At 44.2% G+C, this 21,082-nt stretch overlaps 1 protein-coding gene across 1 annotated transcript in view; it reads left to right on the top strand.

Annotated features, from left to right (window-relative positions):
• Positions 1–18,499, top strand: part of LOC148504717 (uncharacterized) — a 90,765-nt gene extending 72,266 nt beyond the window's left edge. The window contains exon 7 of the mRNA XM_088448571.1: positions 17,381–18,499. Within this exon, the coding sequence (XP_088304697.1) occupies positions 17,381–17,922 (542 nt within the window). The 3' untranslated portion in view covers positions 17,923–18,499. The remainder of the gene's footprint in view (positions 1–17,380) is intronic.
• Positions 18,500–21,082: the final 2,583 nt, after the last annotated feature.

Here is a 21,082-nt window from a genome sequence, read left to right as displayed (position 1 = left end):
TTTTTAAAAAAAAGTTACGCAGTTTACAGTACCTTTAGGGGACTGTCTTAAGGCTGCACGTTGAAGGCTTCCCGCAACATTGCACCCCAATTCACCAATTTTTTCCGCCTGCTATTCATACAGTAGGCGAAACTTTTTCACATACTGTCTTACTGTACATTGCATTGACTTCCCGCCTACGGTAGGCAGAAAAGCTTTCAAATTGAATGCCACGATAATTTTACGCCTAGTGAAATGACGTAATCTGCTAAACTTTTTTTAGCCAATCACGTGTTTTTGCTCCAATGGGTGAAAAAGTGCCAACCAATGTGCTCCCAACTGTCATCTCACAGGCTGTGTTTGAAAAATGACAGTTGGGAGCTGATTGACTGACACCTTATCACTTTATCACTTCTCACTCTGTCTCCTAACACTGCTTAGTACAGTAAATACACTCCTTGGAGTGAAAAGACGAGACCGGCTAAAAAAAGTAAATAGACCACCCCTAAATTGAAAACGTCAGTATATGACTGTGGGCGGCAACCCCCATTGGCCGGCGCGCCTCTGGTGAGTGAAATCCTGTCCAATAGTACGATACACCCCTGCTATTGACTTTTTGTACCTTTTTAATGACAGATGCACGTGTTGGGTCTCAGGCGCACTTAAAGACTGAATTACATACAGTACAAACACCAATTGTATAAATTAATGACAATTTTTATTTAACCTACAGTAACATGCTGTACAGAGGGGGGGGACTTCTTTAGCTTTCCACCCCCATAGTCCTCTACTGTCCCCCGCTTCTTTCTTCTGCTGCTGGCATGTCCTGGAATTCCAAGCTGGACACGGACATGACTACTGTACAGTACATACAGTAGGAGGAAGGAGATGACGTGAGAACAGTCCTTCCTCAATGCCGACCGATACAACCTACTGAACAGAGGACTACAGTACCAGAGTTTCACCTATACCAGGTGCAGACTCTACCTTGCATCGGAGTGCAAGGTCCACTGTACGCCCTGAAGAAAGGAGGATAGGCAGAGACAAACAGACAGTAAAAGAGAGACACAGGTTCTCACAGGAGATGCTCTTGTTCTTCATCCTGCTTGATCCCACACACCCTGTACTGTAGGAGAGAAAATACGCCATGCAGGGCCCTTTCCTGCTCTAACAGTGTCACACTAATCCACTTCTCCACATTAATATATGCCCTAACTAACCAGACTAACAAATTTATTAATAACTAATTTGTATTATAATTAAGCCTGGTGGTGAAATACTGTAAGCAGTGCCCCTAGGCCCACAGCCCATAATATAACGATAAAAAAAAATACATGAAACAAGACAGTATTTGGGTGCCCCAGATGGAGGCGAACACCAGCTGTCTGAATACGATAACAGAGCACTAACATTATCAAAAATGCTTTTCTCACCTTATCCTGATGTCGAAGGGACCGCCGCTCCAACCATACAGTAGATGTACAGTAGAAGCCTGTCTCTCAATTCACGGTGCACCCACTACTGTACAGTACTGTATGTCTGCAACTATGGATGTGGATGTTGAAGCAGCCACTACTACTGTACTGTATATGAACCAAAGGAACCTGAAAACTTGAAACATCTGCATTACAAACGGCAACATCAAGCGCAGTAGCAGAAACTGGCAGCTGCAGCACAATCTGTGACGATGCCAATGTGTGCCTTGGAACAGGGGGCAATGTACAGTAAAAGTAGGTGTAAGGAAAAGTATGAAGTACAGTACATAAGGTACAGTAAGGGAAAGTTATTGTAGATAAAGAGCTTATAAAATAAATTAGGAGAATACTGTATAATGTAGGGACAGAAACACAACCACAATACTGTACATACAGTATGGACACAGTGTACAGTACTTAGCAGTCTGGATCACAAACTGAAAAGAGGAAGTTAAACCCCTTCTCCACATTACTAATTATATACAGTACAGTATAAGCTACATAGCAGTGGCTTGACCGTTTCTTTCGATGACAACTGGTAAGACTCTATGGAGATGATCAATATGATTGTTACACTGGGCACGTGTCAATACTGGTCTCCAAAACTTCATTATCCCATCCAAAAGTTCCTGTTTAGTTGTTGGTTTCACATCAGACCTGATGAACCTCTTCAACTGGGCCCAGACCATTTCAATGGGATTCATGTCCGGTGACCTACAGGAAAGTAAAAAAAAAATATTCAGTCACAGAGTACTGTACTTTAGTAAAAAGTGTACTAGAATAATTACTGCTCGGTACTGTACAGTACATACTTTTTGATACAATAAACAGTTAATACAGTACTATAGGACAATACTCACTCTGGTGGTGTGCGTTCCCAATTTATCCCTCTCTCTTCCATGAATTTTGCTGAAGCCGAATGTTTGGGATCATTATCCTGGAATAATCGATGTCCTGATGGAAAGCATTTTCTCACAAATGGCACCATACAGCAATCTACTATTTTTTCTTGGAAGAAGGTCTTATCCATGATCCCTAAAGAGATGAGAAATTGTCAGTAACAAGCGTACACTGTACAGGACTGTAAATAATTTTTACAACAAACATTACTGTACTGCACCTTCAAAAATATAGATCGGTCCTGCACCCCAACGAGATATACCTCCCCATACATGGACCTTTAATGGATGCTTCGGACGTGATTTAAGTGAGAGATGTGCACGGTGTCGGAAGGACAGTCTTGAGAACCTCTCGAGAGAAACGGAAGTTTCATCTGTGAAAATTACGTAATTAAAATTCTCTCCACTCTCTATCCACTGTCGTGCTTTTTCAACTCTCTTTACTTTATTAACATCCCTTATCATGGGATTTATCCTGTGGAATAAAAACAAGTTTTAGTTTACTGTCATGTAAAATCAGTGCATTATTAATATACAGTATATATATATTTTACAGTATGTACAGTACCTTGTAGGGCCAAAACTCCATCCCAGTTCCTTACGCATCCGTTTGATGCTGGAACAGGAGATGTCCAGGTCACATTCTGCTTTTAGAATACGCTGGATTTGTAAAGCTGTACGCTCATCATCCTCACAACTCAATTTGTGCATAATCTTTTTGACGCTCCTACGGTAGAACACATACAGAGCATATAGCAATTATTGGACAGTTAGTGTTGAAATTGGAACACAATACAGTAGCAATCTAGCAACATACAGTATAGTGTAATGAAAAAAGGTTGATGTAAAGTACCTACCATGTGCATTTTGAAGGAAATCTATATCTGGTCCGCGTTCTCTCAAATGCATGATAGCGCACAGTCTGTAAACTAACAAGAACACCACATTCTTTCAGCCAGGCCTGGATCTGTCGTGTTGTTTTGCGTTCTTTTTTCATGCTTGCAATTATCTTGCTGATGGCTTTGCTGATTTTTGCCATGTTTGACGACAAAATCTGTGTAAAGAACAAGAGAAATACGTTACAGTACTGTTGCTGAGTATACAGACTGAGTACAGTATACAGTACATAATTTAATGTTCAGTATCTTAAACACGGGGGTATTACATTCTTACTGTACATCAGCCGTAACATGTGTACACCGGTATATACTGTACTGTACTAGTAAATTTCATTTTGCAGGCTGTGTTTAATAAAAGATAGTTTTGAGCTAATTAGTGATATATATTTCCCAATTTAATCTCACATCAAGCTTTCATACAGTATGCCCCTAAATACGCAAATATGCATCTACCGTATGAAGGAGACAAACAGGACAATAAACACAGCAATATTGCGACTGAAACTAAAATGGCCGCCGAGCAAAACAAGATGGCGGCGGGGACAGGACGGTCACTCACGGGAAACTATGAGGGGCAACGGGAGGCTAGGAACGATCGGTGTCTGTATGTGATAGTTACTGGATTCACAAATAAGCCTCTACGGGGATGGGTGAAGGACGGGGCATACCGAGGCAGCAGGACGATAAACACAGCAATATTGCGACTGAAACTAAAATGGCGTATGGCTTGGAGCCACAGATCCCATTGTACCCCCCTCCATTTCTAATCCATCGCAGATGGCTGACAGCCACCATAGCGCCAAACGTGTAATACAGAGAGCTCTCTCTCATACAGATCCCACTACTACCGTACTTAGTGTGCATGGTCGGAGCAGCATCACCAATGTCATAAGTTTGCTATGCAACGCTATTTTGCGTTTCAAACGCACAGTCAGCTTTGAACACAGAGCGCTCTCACAGTCGGAAACCACTGTCAGACACAGTCCAAGGGACGTAGCCATGGTGCGTAAGGCTGAGACCGCATCTACGCTGTCGCATGTTTGCGTTTTGCATTTTGGGAGCACAGTTTGTGATGCAGAGCCCTGTCTCTCATTCTAGACAGTAGATTCACTAGCAGTTTCTGCAGTTATGAAATCACTATTCTGTGGCACACTAGTTGTCCTAGCAGACCGGGGATGGTGTCCTTAGCAATGGTCACAATTCGTAGCACTTTTCAGGACACTAGGGCAGAGCTGACTGCTTACAGTAAATGGATTAACAAAGCTTCCTTTATTATGGTAAGGTGAGGCTCTTGCTTGCTTTGGGGGAAGGGACCTGATGCGCACTGTGTATGACTCTCGACCCCACTGGGCATGCGCCAGAAATCCCATCGCAACCCTCCTACTGGGCATGCGTCCGCCAGAGATGGAAATTCAACAGCATACAGTACTTGTACCGACTGCAGTAATACAGCCAACTGCGCATGCTCAGTGATGGCATAGCGCTACATGGCGTATGGCTTGGCGCCACAGATCCCATTGTACCCCCCTCCATTTCTAATCCATCGCAGATGGCTGACAGCCACCATAGCGCCAAACGTGTAATACAGAGAGCTCTCTCTCATACAGATCCCACTACTACCGTACTTAGTGTGCATGGTCGGAGCAGCATCACCAATGTCATAAGTTTGCTATGCAATGCTATTTTGCGTTTCAAACGCACAGTCAGCTTTGAACACAGAGCGCTCTCTCACAGTCGGAAACCACTCTCAGACACAGTCCAAGGGACGTAGCCATGGTGCGTAAGGCTGAGACCGCATCTACGCTGTCGCATGTTTGCGTTTTGCAAACTACCGATCCCATTGTTAACCCTCCACTGGGCATGCGCATGAAATCCCATTGCAACCCCTCGAAGCAGACAGCCACCACAGCGCAGACATTGATGAAAGTTTTGCACTATTTAAACACAATCAGTTTGTAATGTCTTACTTTTAAGCAGCCTTTTAAACAACAACACGTACAGTAAAACACTACTAAAGTACAGTAGTTTCACTATAGTGTCCAGAGCCGACAGTGACAATAAAAAAAATATACGGTAAGGTACAGTATATTCTTTTCCAGGGATCGAACCTGGGACCATAATTCTACCAAAGTGATCACCTAACCACTAGCCCACACGACAGCTACAGTGAACCGCACAGAGCGGCCTCATCCTTGTGCACTCCTCCGGCTGCTGTTTTTAATAAAAAAAAAAAAATTGTCATACTGTAATTCATCCCATCTCAGTGAAAGCTGTGCATGCATCTCATTAATCTACAGTATCGGTTATACCGTGACAACAACTCGGGCAACTTCTCTACTATTCAGATACTGCACCGTACCGTATGTATAATACAGTATGTGCAGTGATTTGCATCCTGTTATAAGATCTCACTGTATGGTACAGTACTATATACTGTATACAGTATGTATATTATGTGACATTAAAAATACAGTATGGGTTGTGCGTACATGCAAATGCTGTGAATGTGATATCCATCCAATTTACTGTAAGTTTAACAGTATGGCATTCTGTACAAGGCATTCAGTACAAATTACAGTACAACAGTGGAGCACTCGCCACCCAGCGGTTAAGCACTGTATTACATGCAATTACAAAAGTGGAGCACTCGCCACCCAGCGGGTAAGCACTGAATTACATGCTGTAGCATATCCTTCGTTGAAGAATACCACAGTATTCAACAAGTCCATGGCGCGACTCAGAGGCCTGCACGCCACAAGTCCATGGCGCGACTCACGCCATGCCATGAGCAACAAAATAGCTGGGCAGATCTGTATGAGGGGAAATATTACAGCTTCCAGCACACACTATGTGGTATTATATAGGGGGAGGGGACCGTACAGTGATATATGAGGAGGAATAACACAGCTCCCAGCACACACTGATATGTGGTATTATTATATAGGGAAGAGGGGACTGTACAGTGATATATGAGGGGGAATAACAAAGCTCCCAGCACACACTATGTGGTATTATTATATAGGGGGAGGGGACCGTACAGTGATATATGAGGAGGAATAACACAGCTCCCAACACACACTGATATGTGATATTATTATATAGGGGAGGGGACTGTACAGTGATATTATGAGGGGGAATAACACAGCTCCCAGCACACACTGATATGTGGTATTATTATATAGGGGGAGGGGACCGTAAAGTGATATATGAGGAGGAATAACACAGCTCCCAGCACACACTGATATGTGGTATTATTATTATATAGGGAAGAGGGGACTGTACAGTGATATATGAGGGGGAATAACAAAGCTCCCAGCACACACTATGTGGTATTATTATATAGGGAGGGGTCTGTACAGTGATATATGAGGGGGAATAACACAGCTCCCAGCACATACTGATATGTGGTATTATTAGTGTTCATTCTAGGTTCGGCAAGGGGTATGGCACTTGAGCGCTCGTCTGCAAAGTGGGCATGATTCGCCCCCTGTTCATCACTCTTGGGGACCCAGTTAGGCTGCCCCCAAGCTCTCCCTTCTCTGTGAATATTCACCAGTGGTGAGCACTGCACCGCAATTTTTCCCACCCGAGGGGCACTGCAGTCCGCAGGTGGGTCACCACGCGGCATGTTGTTTTAGCGGTTTGCCAACAGGGCGCCGCAAAAGGGGCAGGGTGCATTCTGCCCTTTGAAATCGGGCAGGTCACCCACTAAAACAGCCTAGCCAGAACGCTATATTATTAATATTTAGAGGATAAGGGACTACAGTGATATATAAGGGGGATTAAATCAGCTGTTACCACAGACTGATATGTTGTAATAATATAAAGAGAAGAGGGGACTGTTTAGTGATACTTCAGCGTGGAAAAACAGATCTCACCACACACTTATATGTGGTAGTATTATTATATAAGGGAGAAAGGACTTGACGGAACAGTTTTTTAACTCAAGCGCGAAAAATGCAACCTTGCATTGTCAAACAGAAGAAGGTAATCGCATCTTACTGTACAGAGGGAGTGGCCTGTGGTGTCCTACACTATATAGGTGGAGCTTCCGGTGGTGTCCTACTATACAGGGAGAGCAGCCTGTGGTGTTCTATACAGTGGTAGCAGCCTGCATTGTCCTACTGCACAGGGGGATTGGCATGATTTGTCCAATACTATACAGGGGGAGTGGCCTGTGATGTCCTACTATACAGGAAGAGCGGCCTGTTGTGTCCTGCTATACAGGGACAGCAGCCTGTGGTGTCTTATACAGGGGGAGCAGTCTGTAGTGTCCTACTATACAGGGGGAGCATCCAGTGGTATCTTACTATACAGGGGAAGCGGCCTGTTGCACTCTACTATACAGGGGGAGCATCCTGTGTTGTCCTACCATACAGGGGGAGCAACCTGTCATGCCTTCCTATACAGCGGTATCAGCTTGTTGCACTCTTCTATACAGGGGGAGTGGCCTGTGGTGTCCTACCATACAGGGGAAGTGGCCTGTGTTGCCCTACTATACTGGTCGAGTGGTCTGTGGTGTCCTACTATACACTGGGAGTGGCCTGCGGTGTCCTACTTTACATGTGGAGCGGACTGCGGTGTCCTATTATACAGTTAGAGCAGCCTGCAGTGTATCCTACTATACAGGAGGAGCAGCCTTTGGTGTCCTATACAGGGAGAGCGGCCTGTGGTGTCCTTATATACCAGGGGAGTGACCTGTAGTGTCCTACTATACAGGGGGAGTGTCCTGTGGTGTCCTACTATACTGAACAAGTGGCCTGTGGTGTCCTACTATACAGTGGGAGCAGACTGCGGTGTCCTACTGTACAGGGAGAGCAGCCTGTGGTGCCTATTATGGCCTGTTTCTCTTTACTATTCAGGGGGAACATCCTATGTTGTTGTTCTATACAGGGGGAGTGGCCTGAGTTGCCTTATACAGGGGGAGCAGCCCGTGGTGTCCTATTATACAAGGGAGTGGCCTGTACAGCTGTTACACCCTTTGTTGTGTGCTCTGTATTCCTACGTTACTTTCCCTCTCCCCATATCTGCACCCCTTCTGCTCTCCTGTGTACTCTCCCCTCACACCCCTGTTATCTGTATGACCTCAGTATAGTCACAGATTCTCTCAGTTTCTGGAATAAATTTAAAACAAAAGTAAAAAATCCCAACATCCCTAATTCATGTGTTTGTAAAAGATTCACGTGGAGCAAATTGCACCAAATATGTGTCTGGGAGCAATAAGACCCCCGGCCAGGAGAGGAGCATTGGTGTAACCTTATACAGTACAGCATTGTGTGATGGCCTCTGAGGAGCCTTATGGGGCTGGGTCACAGGAACCTCTGACAGACACTGACCAGGGCTCTATGGCTGGGGGGAAAGGGGAGACTTACTGGTCACTCAGAGTAATATGTCTGACTGTGTTATGTGTGTTCTCTGTGATGTCTATTATACTTACTTTATATATTCCTAGACAGTCCTGCTGTGAGGAACCAGAGTCTTTATTACTCTTTATTACACATTCTATATAATCTCTGATTCACTGAGGATGGACAAGGACGAGAGTCACAGGACTGAGAGGATCTTACATCTCACCCTGGAGATCATCTACCTGCTTACTGGGGAGGTGAGAGGGTCTGGGAGTGTCACAGTGACATCACTTATATCTATAGTAATAATACAGGGACATGACTGGGGAGGTGAGAGGGTCTGGGGATGTCACAGTGACATCACTTATATCTATAGTAATAATACAGGGACATGACTGGGGAGGTGAGAGGGTCTGGGAGTGTCACAGTGACATCACTTATATCTATAGTAATAATACAGGGACATGACAGGGGAGGTGAGGGGATCTGTGAGTGTCACAGTGACATCATTTATATCTATAGTAATAATACAGGGACATGACTGGGGAGGTGAGGGGATCTGGGAGTGTCACAGTGACATCACTTATATCTATAGTAATAATACAGGGACATGACTGGGGAGGTGAGGGGATCTGGGGGTGTCACGGTGACATCACTTATATCTATAGTAATAATACAGAGACATGACTGGCGAGGTGAGGGGATCTGGGAGTATCACAGTGACATCACTTATATCTATAGTAATAATACAGGGACATGACTGGGGAGGTGAGGAGGATCTGGGACTGTCACAGTGACGTCACTTATATCTATAGTAATAATACATGGACATGACTGGGGAGGTGAGAGGGTCTGGGAGTGTCACAGTGACATCACTTATATCTATAGTAATAATACAGGGACATGACAGGGGAGGTGAGGGGATCTGTGAGTGTCACAGTGACATCATTTATATCTATAGTAATAATACAGGGACATGACTGGGGAGGTGAGGGGATCTGGGAGTGTCACAGTGACATCACTTATATCTATAGTAATAATACAGGGACATGACTGGGGAGGTGAGGGGATCTGGGGTTGTCACGGTGACATCACTTATATCTATAGTAATAATACAGAGACATGACTGGCGAGGTGAGGGGATCTGGGAGTGTCACAGTGACATCACTTATATCTATAGTAATAATACAGGGACATGACTGGCGAGGTGAGGGGATCTGGGAGTATCCCAGTGACATCACTTATATCTATAGTAATAATACAGAGACATGACTGGGGAGGTGAGGGGATCTGGGAGTGTCACAGTGACATCACTTATATCTATATTATTAAGCAAGCAGCAGGGAGCTGGTCTCAGATATTAGTATCAGTCCCACAGTCCTCACTGGAGTTGGGAATTATATGGCCGCAGTATGTTGTTTTCTTTCTGTCACTGACACAAAGTTGTTGGAGCTGCAGGAGATACTATATACTCTACATTTTCTTGTATATAGGAGATTGTTATACTTGCTTTAGTGAAATAGAGTCTTCTTGTATATAATGCAAAGTGATCATCTAAATAAACAGCCCCATTTAGATGGAGTTTAATTGACCTCCTCATTGATGTCTCCCCCAATACACAGGATTACACAGTAGTGAAGAAGAAATCCGGTGAGCATGAGACTCCCAACAGCCGTCCCCGTGTGTCAGGAGGACTGAGCAGGGCCCAGAGCCCCATCATGGTGCCTCCACCTCACTCACTGATACATGAGAGACACAATGACCAGAAGATGCTGGAACTCATCAACAATAACATTCACCTGCTGACTGGAGAGGTGACTGCTGGGAATGGGACATTATACAGTAACACCAGGGGACGTGTCTGGGTGATGACTGGAGAGGTGACTGCTGGGAATGGGACATTATACAGTAACACCAGGGGACGTGTCTGGGTGATGACTGGAGAGGTGACTGCTGGGAATGGGACATTATACAGTAACACCAGGGGATGTGTCTGGGTGATGACTGGAGAGGTGACTGCTGGGAATGGGACATTATACGGTAACACCAGGGGACGTGTCTGGGTGATGACTGGAGAGGTGACTGCTGGGAATGGGACATTATACAGTAACACCAGGGGACGTGTCTGGGTGATGACTGGAGAGGTGACTGCTGGGAATGGGACATTATACAGTAACACCAGGGGATGTGTCTGGGTGATGACCGGAGAGGTGACTGCTGGGAATGGGACAGTATACAGTAACACCAAGGGACGTGTCTGGTGATGACTGGAGAGGTGACTGCTGGGAATGGGACATTATACAGTAACACCAGGGGACGTGTCTGGTGATGACCGGAGAGGTGGCTGCTGGGAATGGGACATTATACATTAACACCAGGGGATATCTCTGGGTGATGACCGGAGAGGTGACTGCTGGGAATGGCACGTTATACAGTAACACCAGGGGATGTGTCATGGTGATGACTGGAGAGGTGACTGCTGGGAATGGAACATTATACAGTAACACCAGGGGATGTGTCATGGTGATGACTGGAGAGGTGACTGCTGGGAATGGGACATTGTACAGTAACACCAGGGGATGTGTCTGGGTGATGACTGGAGAGGTGACTGCTGGGAATGGGACATTGTACAGTAACACCAGGGGATGTGTCTGGGTGATGACTGGAGAGGTGACTGCTGGGAATGGGACATTATACAGTAACACCAGGGGATGTGTCTGGGTGATGACTGGAGAGGTGACTGCTGGGAATGGGACATTATACAGTAACACCAGGGGATGTGTCTGGGTGATGACTGTATCGTTGTGTGTGTCACGTTCCTATAAGGTGTCAGGATGTCACTGTCTATGTCTCCATGCAGGAGGGGGAGTATATAGAGGAACACAGGGGTCTGTACAAGGATGTGATGATGGAGAATCACCGGCCCCTCACATCACTGGGTAAGAGGAGACTGTAATTTATTGTACAGGGGAGAGCAGGTGTGGGGACCCCTATATACACACATCATCTGATAATCACATATATACAATGTACTCAAGGCCTGATTCAGCTTTGGGAACAGAGTGAGAATTAGCACGTAACTGATCATCTTGGTGAAACCATGCTGCACTGCAGGTGGGGCAGATGTATAATGAGCAGAGAGATTTAGAGTTGGGAGGGAGGTGTCCAAACTGACATCTAAATTGCAGTGTAAAAATAAAGCTGTGCAGTATGTGTGGGCTACTTGCAAAAGCAGCTAGTATTTACCCTACATGCAAAATAATGTATGTATTTGCACCCCTTGCATTGCAACTTGGATTGTACTGGTACACAGTTACGTGCTCTTTCTCACTTTATTCCCAAAGCTGAATCAGGCCCTCAGTCACTGTGTGTCTCCTACAGATGGACCCAGTAACAGAAATACCCCAGAGAGATGTCCCCGTCCGCTTTATTCACAGGATTGTACAGAGGAGAATCACAGGATCCCACAGGAGTATCAGGTAGGTGGGATTTAGGGTCTCACCAATATACCAAAGTGTCTTTATATGAGCTGTAGGAAGCTGTGTGTGTCTTATTAACCAGAATTCTTCTAATTAATGTAATTTTAATGAAATCTGACATTTCTAAAACTGTTATTTTATTGTTTTGTGGGTTACTTAGGGTGAAAGTCTGGCTAATATAAAGGCGGAAGATATAGAGGGAGAAGAAGAGACGTATGTGACTGATATAAAGGCAGAAGATATAGAGGGAGAAGAAGAGACGTATGTGACTGATATAAAGGCAGAAGATATAGAGGGAGAAGAAGAAACGTATGTGACTGATATGAAGGCACAAGATACAGAGGGAGAAGAAGAGACGTATGTGACTGATATGAAGGCAGAAGATACAGAGGGAGAAGAAGAGACGTATGTGACTGATATGAATGTAGAAGATACAGAGGGAGAAGAAGAGACATATGTGACTGATATGAAGGCAGAAGATATAGAGGGAAAAGAGATGTATGTGATGGGTGATCAGCAGTGTAAGGAGGAGGAAATCCCTACAGATATCAGCACAGGTGATTAATAAACACTTACTCAGAAAAGAGTCATATATGCTTCTTGCTCAATCACTACAACAGTACAAACTAATGAGGGAAATGTATCTGTCCAGTGGCGGAGTCAGGAGCCATCCTTCCCTATTATACTCCTGCTCTCCCCCTCACATCATGTCACTGTGTGTTACCAGCCCAGAGATCTGATCAGTCTCCTCCTCACACTCTCTGGTGTATCTCATACATCAGGAGCCATCATTCCCTATTATACTCCTGCTCTCCCCCCTCACATCATGTCACTGTGTGATAGAAGCCCAGACTTCTGCCCAGTCTCCTCCCCACACTCTCTGGTGTATCTCATACATCAGGAGCCATCAGCCCCTATTATACTCCTGCTCTCCCCCTCACATCATGTCACTGTGTGTTACCAGCCCAGAGATCTGACCAGTCTTCTCACACTCTCTGGTGTATCTCATACATCAGGAGCCATCAGCCCCTATTATACTCCTGCTCTCCCCCTCACATCATGTCACTGTGTGTTACCAGCCCAGAGATCTGACCAGTCTCCTCCCCACACTCTCTGGTGTATCTCATAAATCAAGAGCCATCAGCCCCTATTATACTCCTGCTTTTCCCCTCACATCATGTCACTGTGTATTACCAGCCCAGAGATCTGACCAGTCTTATCCCCACACTCTGGTATATCTCATACATCAGGAGCCATCAGCCCCTATTATACTCCTGCTCTCCTCCTCACATCATGCCACTGTGTGTTAGCAGCCCAGAGATCTGACCAGTCTCCTCCCCACACTCTCTGGTGTATCTCATACATCAGGAGCCATCAGCCCCTATTATACTCCTGCTCTCCCCCTCACATCATGTCACTGTGTATTACCAGCCCAGAGATCTGACCAGTCTCCTCCCCACACTCTCTGGTGTATCTCATACATCAGGAGCCATCAGCCCCTATTATATTCCTGCTCTCCCCCTCACATCATGTCACTGTGTATTACCAGCCCAGAGTTATGACCAGTCTCCTCCCCACACTCTCTGGTGTATCTCATACATCAGGAGCCATCAGCCCCTATTATACTCCTGCTCTCCTCCTCACATCATGCCACTGTGTGTTAGCAGCCCAGAGATCTGACCAGTCTCCTCCCCACACTCTCTGGTGTATCTCATACATCAGGAGCCATAAGCCCCTATTATATTCCTGCTCTCCCCCCTCACATCATGTCACTGTGTGTTACCAGCCCAGAGATCTGACCAGTCTCCTCCCCACACTCTCTGGTGTATCTCATACATCAGGAGCCATCAGCCCCTATTATACTCCTGCTCTCCTCCTCACATCATGTCACTGTGTGTTACCAGCCCAGAGATCTGACCAGTCTCCTCCCCACACTCTGGTGTATCTCATACATCAGGAGCCATCAGCCCCTATTATACTCCTGCTCTCCCCCCTCACATCATGTCACTGTGTGTTACCAGCCCAGAGGTCTGATCAGTCTCATCCCCCTCACACTCTCTATACAATGTGCTGGTGTTAGTTACCTGGGTATTGAGACTTAGCTTATTACGTACACCTACATAATATTACAGTTCATGGATCGCACAGACAGGACAACAGAGAATTATATCTTTATTGTGTGTTATGGTAGTAATACAATACAGTACATCATACTAAGTGGTACCTAAAGCAGTTGCCATGTTAATCTTCAGTCCCCTAGATCAGATGTTACCCACACAATGTACCTGGCAGGGGGCAGCAGCCCACAACCCAAGTACTGACTGATGTCAGTCACTGCAATCACCTCCTGTATGTCCATCCAGTGACACAACTCTCAGGTGCAATGTTCTGCAGAAGTGTGAGGAGATCCATAGTCCAGCAGCCTAACACCACCAAGGCCGGGACTTCTTCCCACTGTACCATCCTGTAATACCGTCCTGCTGGTAGGAGACAAAGCTCCACTCTCCAGTATCTCTTTGTAGGAGACTAAACTCCACACCCCAGAGGACGTTACGCAGTACTGAGCCCCAACCCCCTCCTGTCCTGTCCTTGTAATACAGCTCACTACCCACAATGTAGGTGTAAACCCCTGTGTAGGTAACTCATTAGTGTGTCCCCTGGTATTGGGTATCCCTGCAGGGGGGTTGGGTGTGATGTACACTCTCCCTGATTTCAAGTTACCCCCTGTGGTGTGAGTGCCTTAGTGTCTGAGTGTTACCGGGATAGGACAATGGGACTCAGAGGATTGGTAATGAGGAGGGGGATCTATGATAATGAGTGGTCCCTCGTCTAGTTATCTCCTCGTCATATGTGACATCCCGCACCCTCCAGCTGTTCTGTTCTTCCTGCCTCAGAGACAGACAGAGGACACGGCCACAGATAGACTTCCTCTAATACCTTTCATATGTCACCTGGTAATGGCACATATACACAACATGACAGCCTAACTGTACACATTACTACTATACACCCCCTTATGTGCTGTCTATACCCCTCACCTACAGTATATGCTGCACATTACTACTATATACCCCCTTATGTGCTGTCTATACCCATCACCCACAGAATATGCTGCACATTACTGCTATACACCCCCTCATGTGCTGTCTATACCCCTCACCTACAGTATATGCTGCACATTACTACTATACACCCCCTTATGTGCTGCCTATACCCATCACCCACAGTATATACTGCACATTACTACTATACACCCCCTTATGTGCTGTCTATACCCCTCACCCACAGTATATGCTGCACAGTACTACTATACACCCCCTTATGTGCTGTCTATACCTCTCACCTACAGTATATGCTGCACATTACTACTATACACCCCCTTATGTGCTGCCTATACCCCTCACCCACAGTATATGCTGTACATTACTACTATACATCCCCTTATGTGCTGTCTATACCCCTCATCTACAGTATATGCTGCACATTACTACTATACACCCCTTATGTGCTGTCTATACCCCTCACCCACAGTATATGCTGCACATTACTACTATACACCCCCTTATGTGCTGTCTATACCCCTCACCCACAGTATATGCTGCACAGTACTACTATACACCCCCTTATCTGCTGTCTATACCCCTCACCCACAGTATATGGTGTACATTACTACTATACACCCCTTATGAGCTGTCTATACCCCTCACCTACAGTGTATGCTGTACATTACTACTATACACCCCCTTATGTGCTGTCTATACCCCTCACCTACAGTATATGCTGCACATTACTACTATACACCCCCTTATGTGCTGTCTATACCCCTCACCCACAGTGTATGCTGCACAGTACTACTATACACCCCCTTATGTGCTGTCTATACCCCTCACCCGCAGTGTATGCTGCACATTACTACTATACACCCCCTTATGTGCTGTCTATACCCCTCACCTACAGTGTATGCTGCACATTACTACTATACACCCCGTTATGTGCTGTCTATACCCCTCACCCACAGTGTATTCTGCACATTACTACTATACACCCCTTATGTGCTGTCTATACCCCTCACCCACAGTATATGCTGCACATTACTACTATACATCCCCTTATGTGCTGTCTATACCCCTCACCCACAGTATATGCTGCACATTACTACTATTCACCCCCTTTTGTGCTGTCTATACCTCTCACCCACAGTATATGCTGCACATTACTACTATACACCCCATTATGTGCTGTCTATACCCCTCACCCACAGTGTATGCTGCACATTACTACTATACACCCCTTATGTGCTGTCTATACCCCTCACCCACAGTATATGCTGCACATTACTACTATACACCCCCTTATGTGCTGTCTATACCTCTCACCCACAGTATATGCTGCACATTACTACTATACACCCCTTTATGTGCTGTCTATACCCCTCACCCACAGTGAATGCTGCACATTACTACTATACACCCCTTATTTGCTGTCTATACCCCCCACCCACAGTATATGCTGCACATTACTACTATACACCCCCTTATGTGCTGTCTATACCCCTCACCCACAGTATATGCTGCACATTACTACTATACACCCCTTATGTGCTGTCTATACCCCTCACCCACAGTATGTGCTGCACATTACTACTATACACCCCTTATGTGCTGTCTATACCTCTCACCCACAGTGTATGCTGCACATTACTACTATACACCCCTTGATGTGCTGTCTATACCCCTCACCCACAGTATATGCTGCACATTACTACTATACACCCCTTTATGTGCTGTCTATACCCCTCACCCAAAGTATATGCTGCACATTACTACCATACACCCCTTATTTGCTGTCTATACCCCCCACCCACAGTATATTGCTGCACAAACCTACAGTCCATGAAATACCCAATGCCAACTGATGAGGGCTGTCAGAGCTGGGTGATGTGGTTCTCATATTTTAAGACCAGGGTCATCTTTGTTATTTTGTAAATGTTCAATTACTTGTAATCTGGCAAAAAGAAACAAAACCACTAAACATTGAGAACTTAGTAATAGTAGGAATTTTATACATATATTTTATTTCCTACAGATGGACGCACAATCAAGACCTCGGAGGGAGATTTAATTTTGAGTCCATATTTTAAAATAGAAGATAACATCAGACAGTTTTCTCCAGGAGACATCTCCTTTACTCTAAATTTGCACCCAGTACGTCACAGTGCAAATATATCATCTGGTTTCTCTAATCATAATGAATGTTCCCCTGATACCTCTAATATTGCTACACGCAGTACAGCTCACAGAGGTGATAAAAACTTTCTCTGTGCTGACTGTGGGAAATGTTTCACAAATAAATCACATCTTGTTATACATCAGAGACGTCACACAGGTGAGAGGCCATTTTCATGTCCTGAGTGTGGGAAATGTTTCACAGAGAAATCAGATCTTGTTAGACATCAGAGAAGTCACACAGGTGAGAGGCCATTTTCATGTCCTGAGTGTGGGAAATGTTTTACACTGAAATCAGATCTTGTTAAACATCAGAGACGTCACACAGGGGAGAAACCATTTCCATGCTCTGAGTGTGGGAAATGTTTCACAGAGAAATCAGATCTTGTTAGACATCAGAGAAGTCACACAGGTGAGAGGCCATTTTCATGTCCTGATTGTGGGAAATGTTTTACACTGAAATCAAATCTTATTACACATCAGAGAAGTCACACAGGTGAGAGGCCATTTTCATGTCCTGATTGTGCGAAATGTTTTACACAGAAATCAAATCTTGTTACACATCAAATAATACATAAAAAACATGAACTGATAGACCTAAAACAATCCTTTAAATAATTCCAACACTTCAAATATTTTGGCAAACCTTTTATATTTTGAGTGCCAGCAATAGTAGAATGGACAATACATAGCGCCATCAGTAGACTAAACATTGGTACATTTTCCAACAATCTAACTTTAAATAGGGAATTATATATTACACAGTCATGGAGACCAGAATGGAACAGACATCTGATGTTATACGTATGTGATGTAATGAGTTGCTGTAATTGTCATTACCTGTGTGTGATGGGGATCAGTGAAGCATAGATTATAGTAGCACACTGCCTGTTATATACTCACACACACAGTGCTATGTATGTCCTCTCATCACTCTGCATTTCATTCCACTGACCAATAGGCTCAGATGTAGGCCTGTGTCTTATCAGCCAGACTATATCTTACCATTCAGTCTTAGGGGGCAGCTAGCTGAGGGGGCAACTAACTGTGGTAATATACTAAGTGTGGAATAACTAAGTGGGTTTTCTAAATAGCTTAACCTAAAACATGGCTCACACAATCAGACACTCCCTCCCCTGCAGCACTGTCACACAATCAGACACTCCCTCCCCTGCAGCACTGTCACACAATTAGACACTCCCTCCCCTGCAGCACTGTCACACAATCAGACACTCCCTCCCCTGCAGCACTGTCACACAATCAGACACTCCCTCCCCTGCAGCACTGTCACACAGTCAGACACTTCCTCCCCTGCAGCTCTGTCACACAGTCAGACACTCCCTCCCCTGCAGCACTGTCACACATTCAGACACTCCCTCCCCTGCAGCACTGTCACACAGTCAGACACTCCCTCCCCTGCAGCACTGTCACACAATCAGACACTCCCTCCCCTACAGCACTGTCACACAATCAGGCACTCCCCCCCCCCCTGCAGCACTGTCACACAATCAGACACTCCCTCCCCTGCAGCACTGTCACACAATCAGACACTCCCTCCCCTGCAGCACTGTCACACAGTCAGACACTCCCTCCCCTGCAGCACTGTCACACGGTGACCTACACGTCACACACACCTCCAGGCCTGGTAATAGTAAAGGAGGTGGGGTAGGAATATTACTGTCCCAATCGATCACATACACAGATCTCCCACAGGTACCATCACTCACATTTACATCATTTGTACATTCTATCAGGACTGTCACCCCTTTCTCTCTGCGTGTTGCTGTCTATCGCCCACCTGGGCCACCCCAACAATCTCTGGAACCTATTTCTGCCTGGCTCCCTCACTTCCTATCCTCAGACATCTCCACCATCATCATGGGTGATATCAGTATCACTACTGACAGTCCACAATCTCCTCATGTCTCCAATCTACTCTCTGTAACCTCCTCTCTCAGCCTCTCCCAATGGTCTCCTCTACTCATCAGGAGGGTCACTGCCTTGTTCTGCTAACACCAAGGAAGAACTAGAAGAGGTTGTCTGTCATTGATGCACATGTATAATATATAACGTATTGTTAGCTGTAACATGTATAGATTATATACAGTCAGTGAGATATTAAAGAAAAGAATTAGAGATGTGAATATAGAATGAAGTGTGTAATAAGGAAATTCTGAGCCGTACGGCCCTACCATTAATTACTCATATTTATGTGTATATATATATATATATGTGTCTTACTCTCTTGTTGTATATCGTTATATATAGTGATAATAAATTATTTATTCCTAATCCCTCAATATTGATCAGTGTTTTATTCTCTGTACTCTTATGTCTATTTATATCCCATTCATTGGTGATCCCTATACAGATATTTCATAGAGAATATCATCTGATTCCTTTTATAGTACAGACATATTAGCCAGAGTATAACGTTTTGTACAATGTATCTATGACTATATTCCTCATATGTATACTGTATCTATTCTTCAGCTCATATACACTCTGTGGTTACTACAATGTATATATTATTATACTCCTCATATGTATACTGTATCTATTCTGCAGCTCATCTACACTCCGTGGTTACTACAATGTATCATTTATTATACTCCTCATATGTATACTGTATCTATTCTGCAGCTTATATACACTCCATGGTGTCTACAATGTATCATTTATTATACTCCTCATATGTATACTGTATCTATTCTGCAGCTTATATACACTCCATGGTGTCTACAATGTATCATTTATTATACTCCTCATATGTATACTGTATCTATTCTGCAGCTCATATACACTCTGTGGTGTCTACAATGTATCATTTATTATACTCCTCATATGTATACTGTATCTATACTGCAGCTCATACACACTCCGTGGTTACTACAATGTGTATATTATTATACTCCTCATATGTATACTGTATCTATTCTGCAGCTCATATACACTCTGTGGTTACTACAATGTATCATTTATTATACTCCTCATATGTATACTGTATCTATTCTGCAGCTTATATACACTCCATGGTTACTACAATGTATAATTTATTATACTCCTCATATGTATACTGTATCTTTTCTGCAGCTTATATACACTCCATGGTGTCTACAATGTATCATTTATTATACTCCTCATATGTATACTGTATCTATTCTGCAGCTCATATACACTCTGTGGTGTCTACAATGTATCATTTATTATACTCCTCATATGTATACTGTATCTATTCTGCAGCTCATATACACTCTGTGGTTACTACAATGTATCATTTATTATACTCCTCATATGTATACTGTATCTATTCTGCAGCTTATATACACTCCATGGTGTCTACAATGTATCATTTATTATACTCCTCATATGTATACTGTATCTATTCTGCAGCTCATATACACTCTGTGGTGTCATCTACAATGTATCATTTATTATACTCCTCATATGTATACTGTATCTATACTGCAGCTCATACACACTCCGTGGTTACTACAATGTGTATATTATTATACTCCTCATATGTATACTGTATCTATTCTGCAGCTCATATACACTCTGTGGTTACTACAATGTATCATTTATTATACTCCTCATATGTATACTGTATCTATTCTGCAGCTTATATACACTCCATGGTTACTACAATGTATAATTTATTATACTCCTCATATGTATACTGTATCTGTTCTGCAGCTCATATACACTCCGTGGTTACTACAATGTATCATTTACTATACTCAAAAAAAAAGTAGATCACACAGGTAAATTCCTGTTT

Source organism: Taudactylus pleione, unplaced genomic scaffold, assembly GCF_031769625.1.
Source record: "Taudactylus pleione unplaced genomic scaffold, aTauple2 ptg000459l, whole genome shotgun sequence".
Classification (NCBI taxonomy): domain Eukaryota; kingdom Metazoa; phylum Chordata; class Amphibia; order Anura; family Myobatrachidae; genus Taudactylus; species Taudactylus pleione.
Note: the sequence above shows the minus strand (reverse complement) of the source record. Positions and strands in the feature narration are given on the sequence as shown.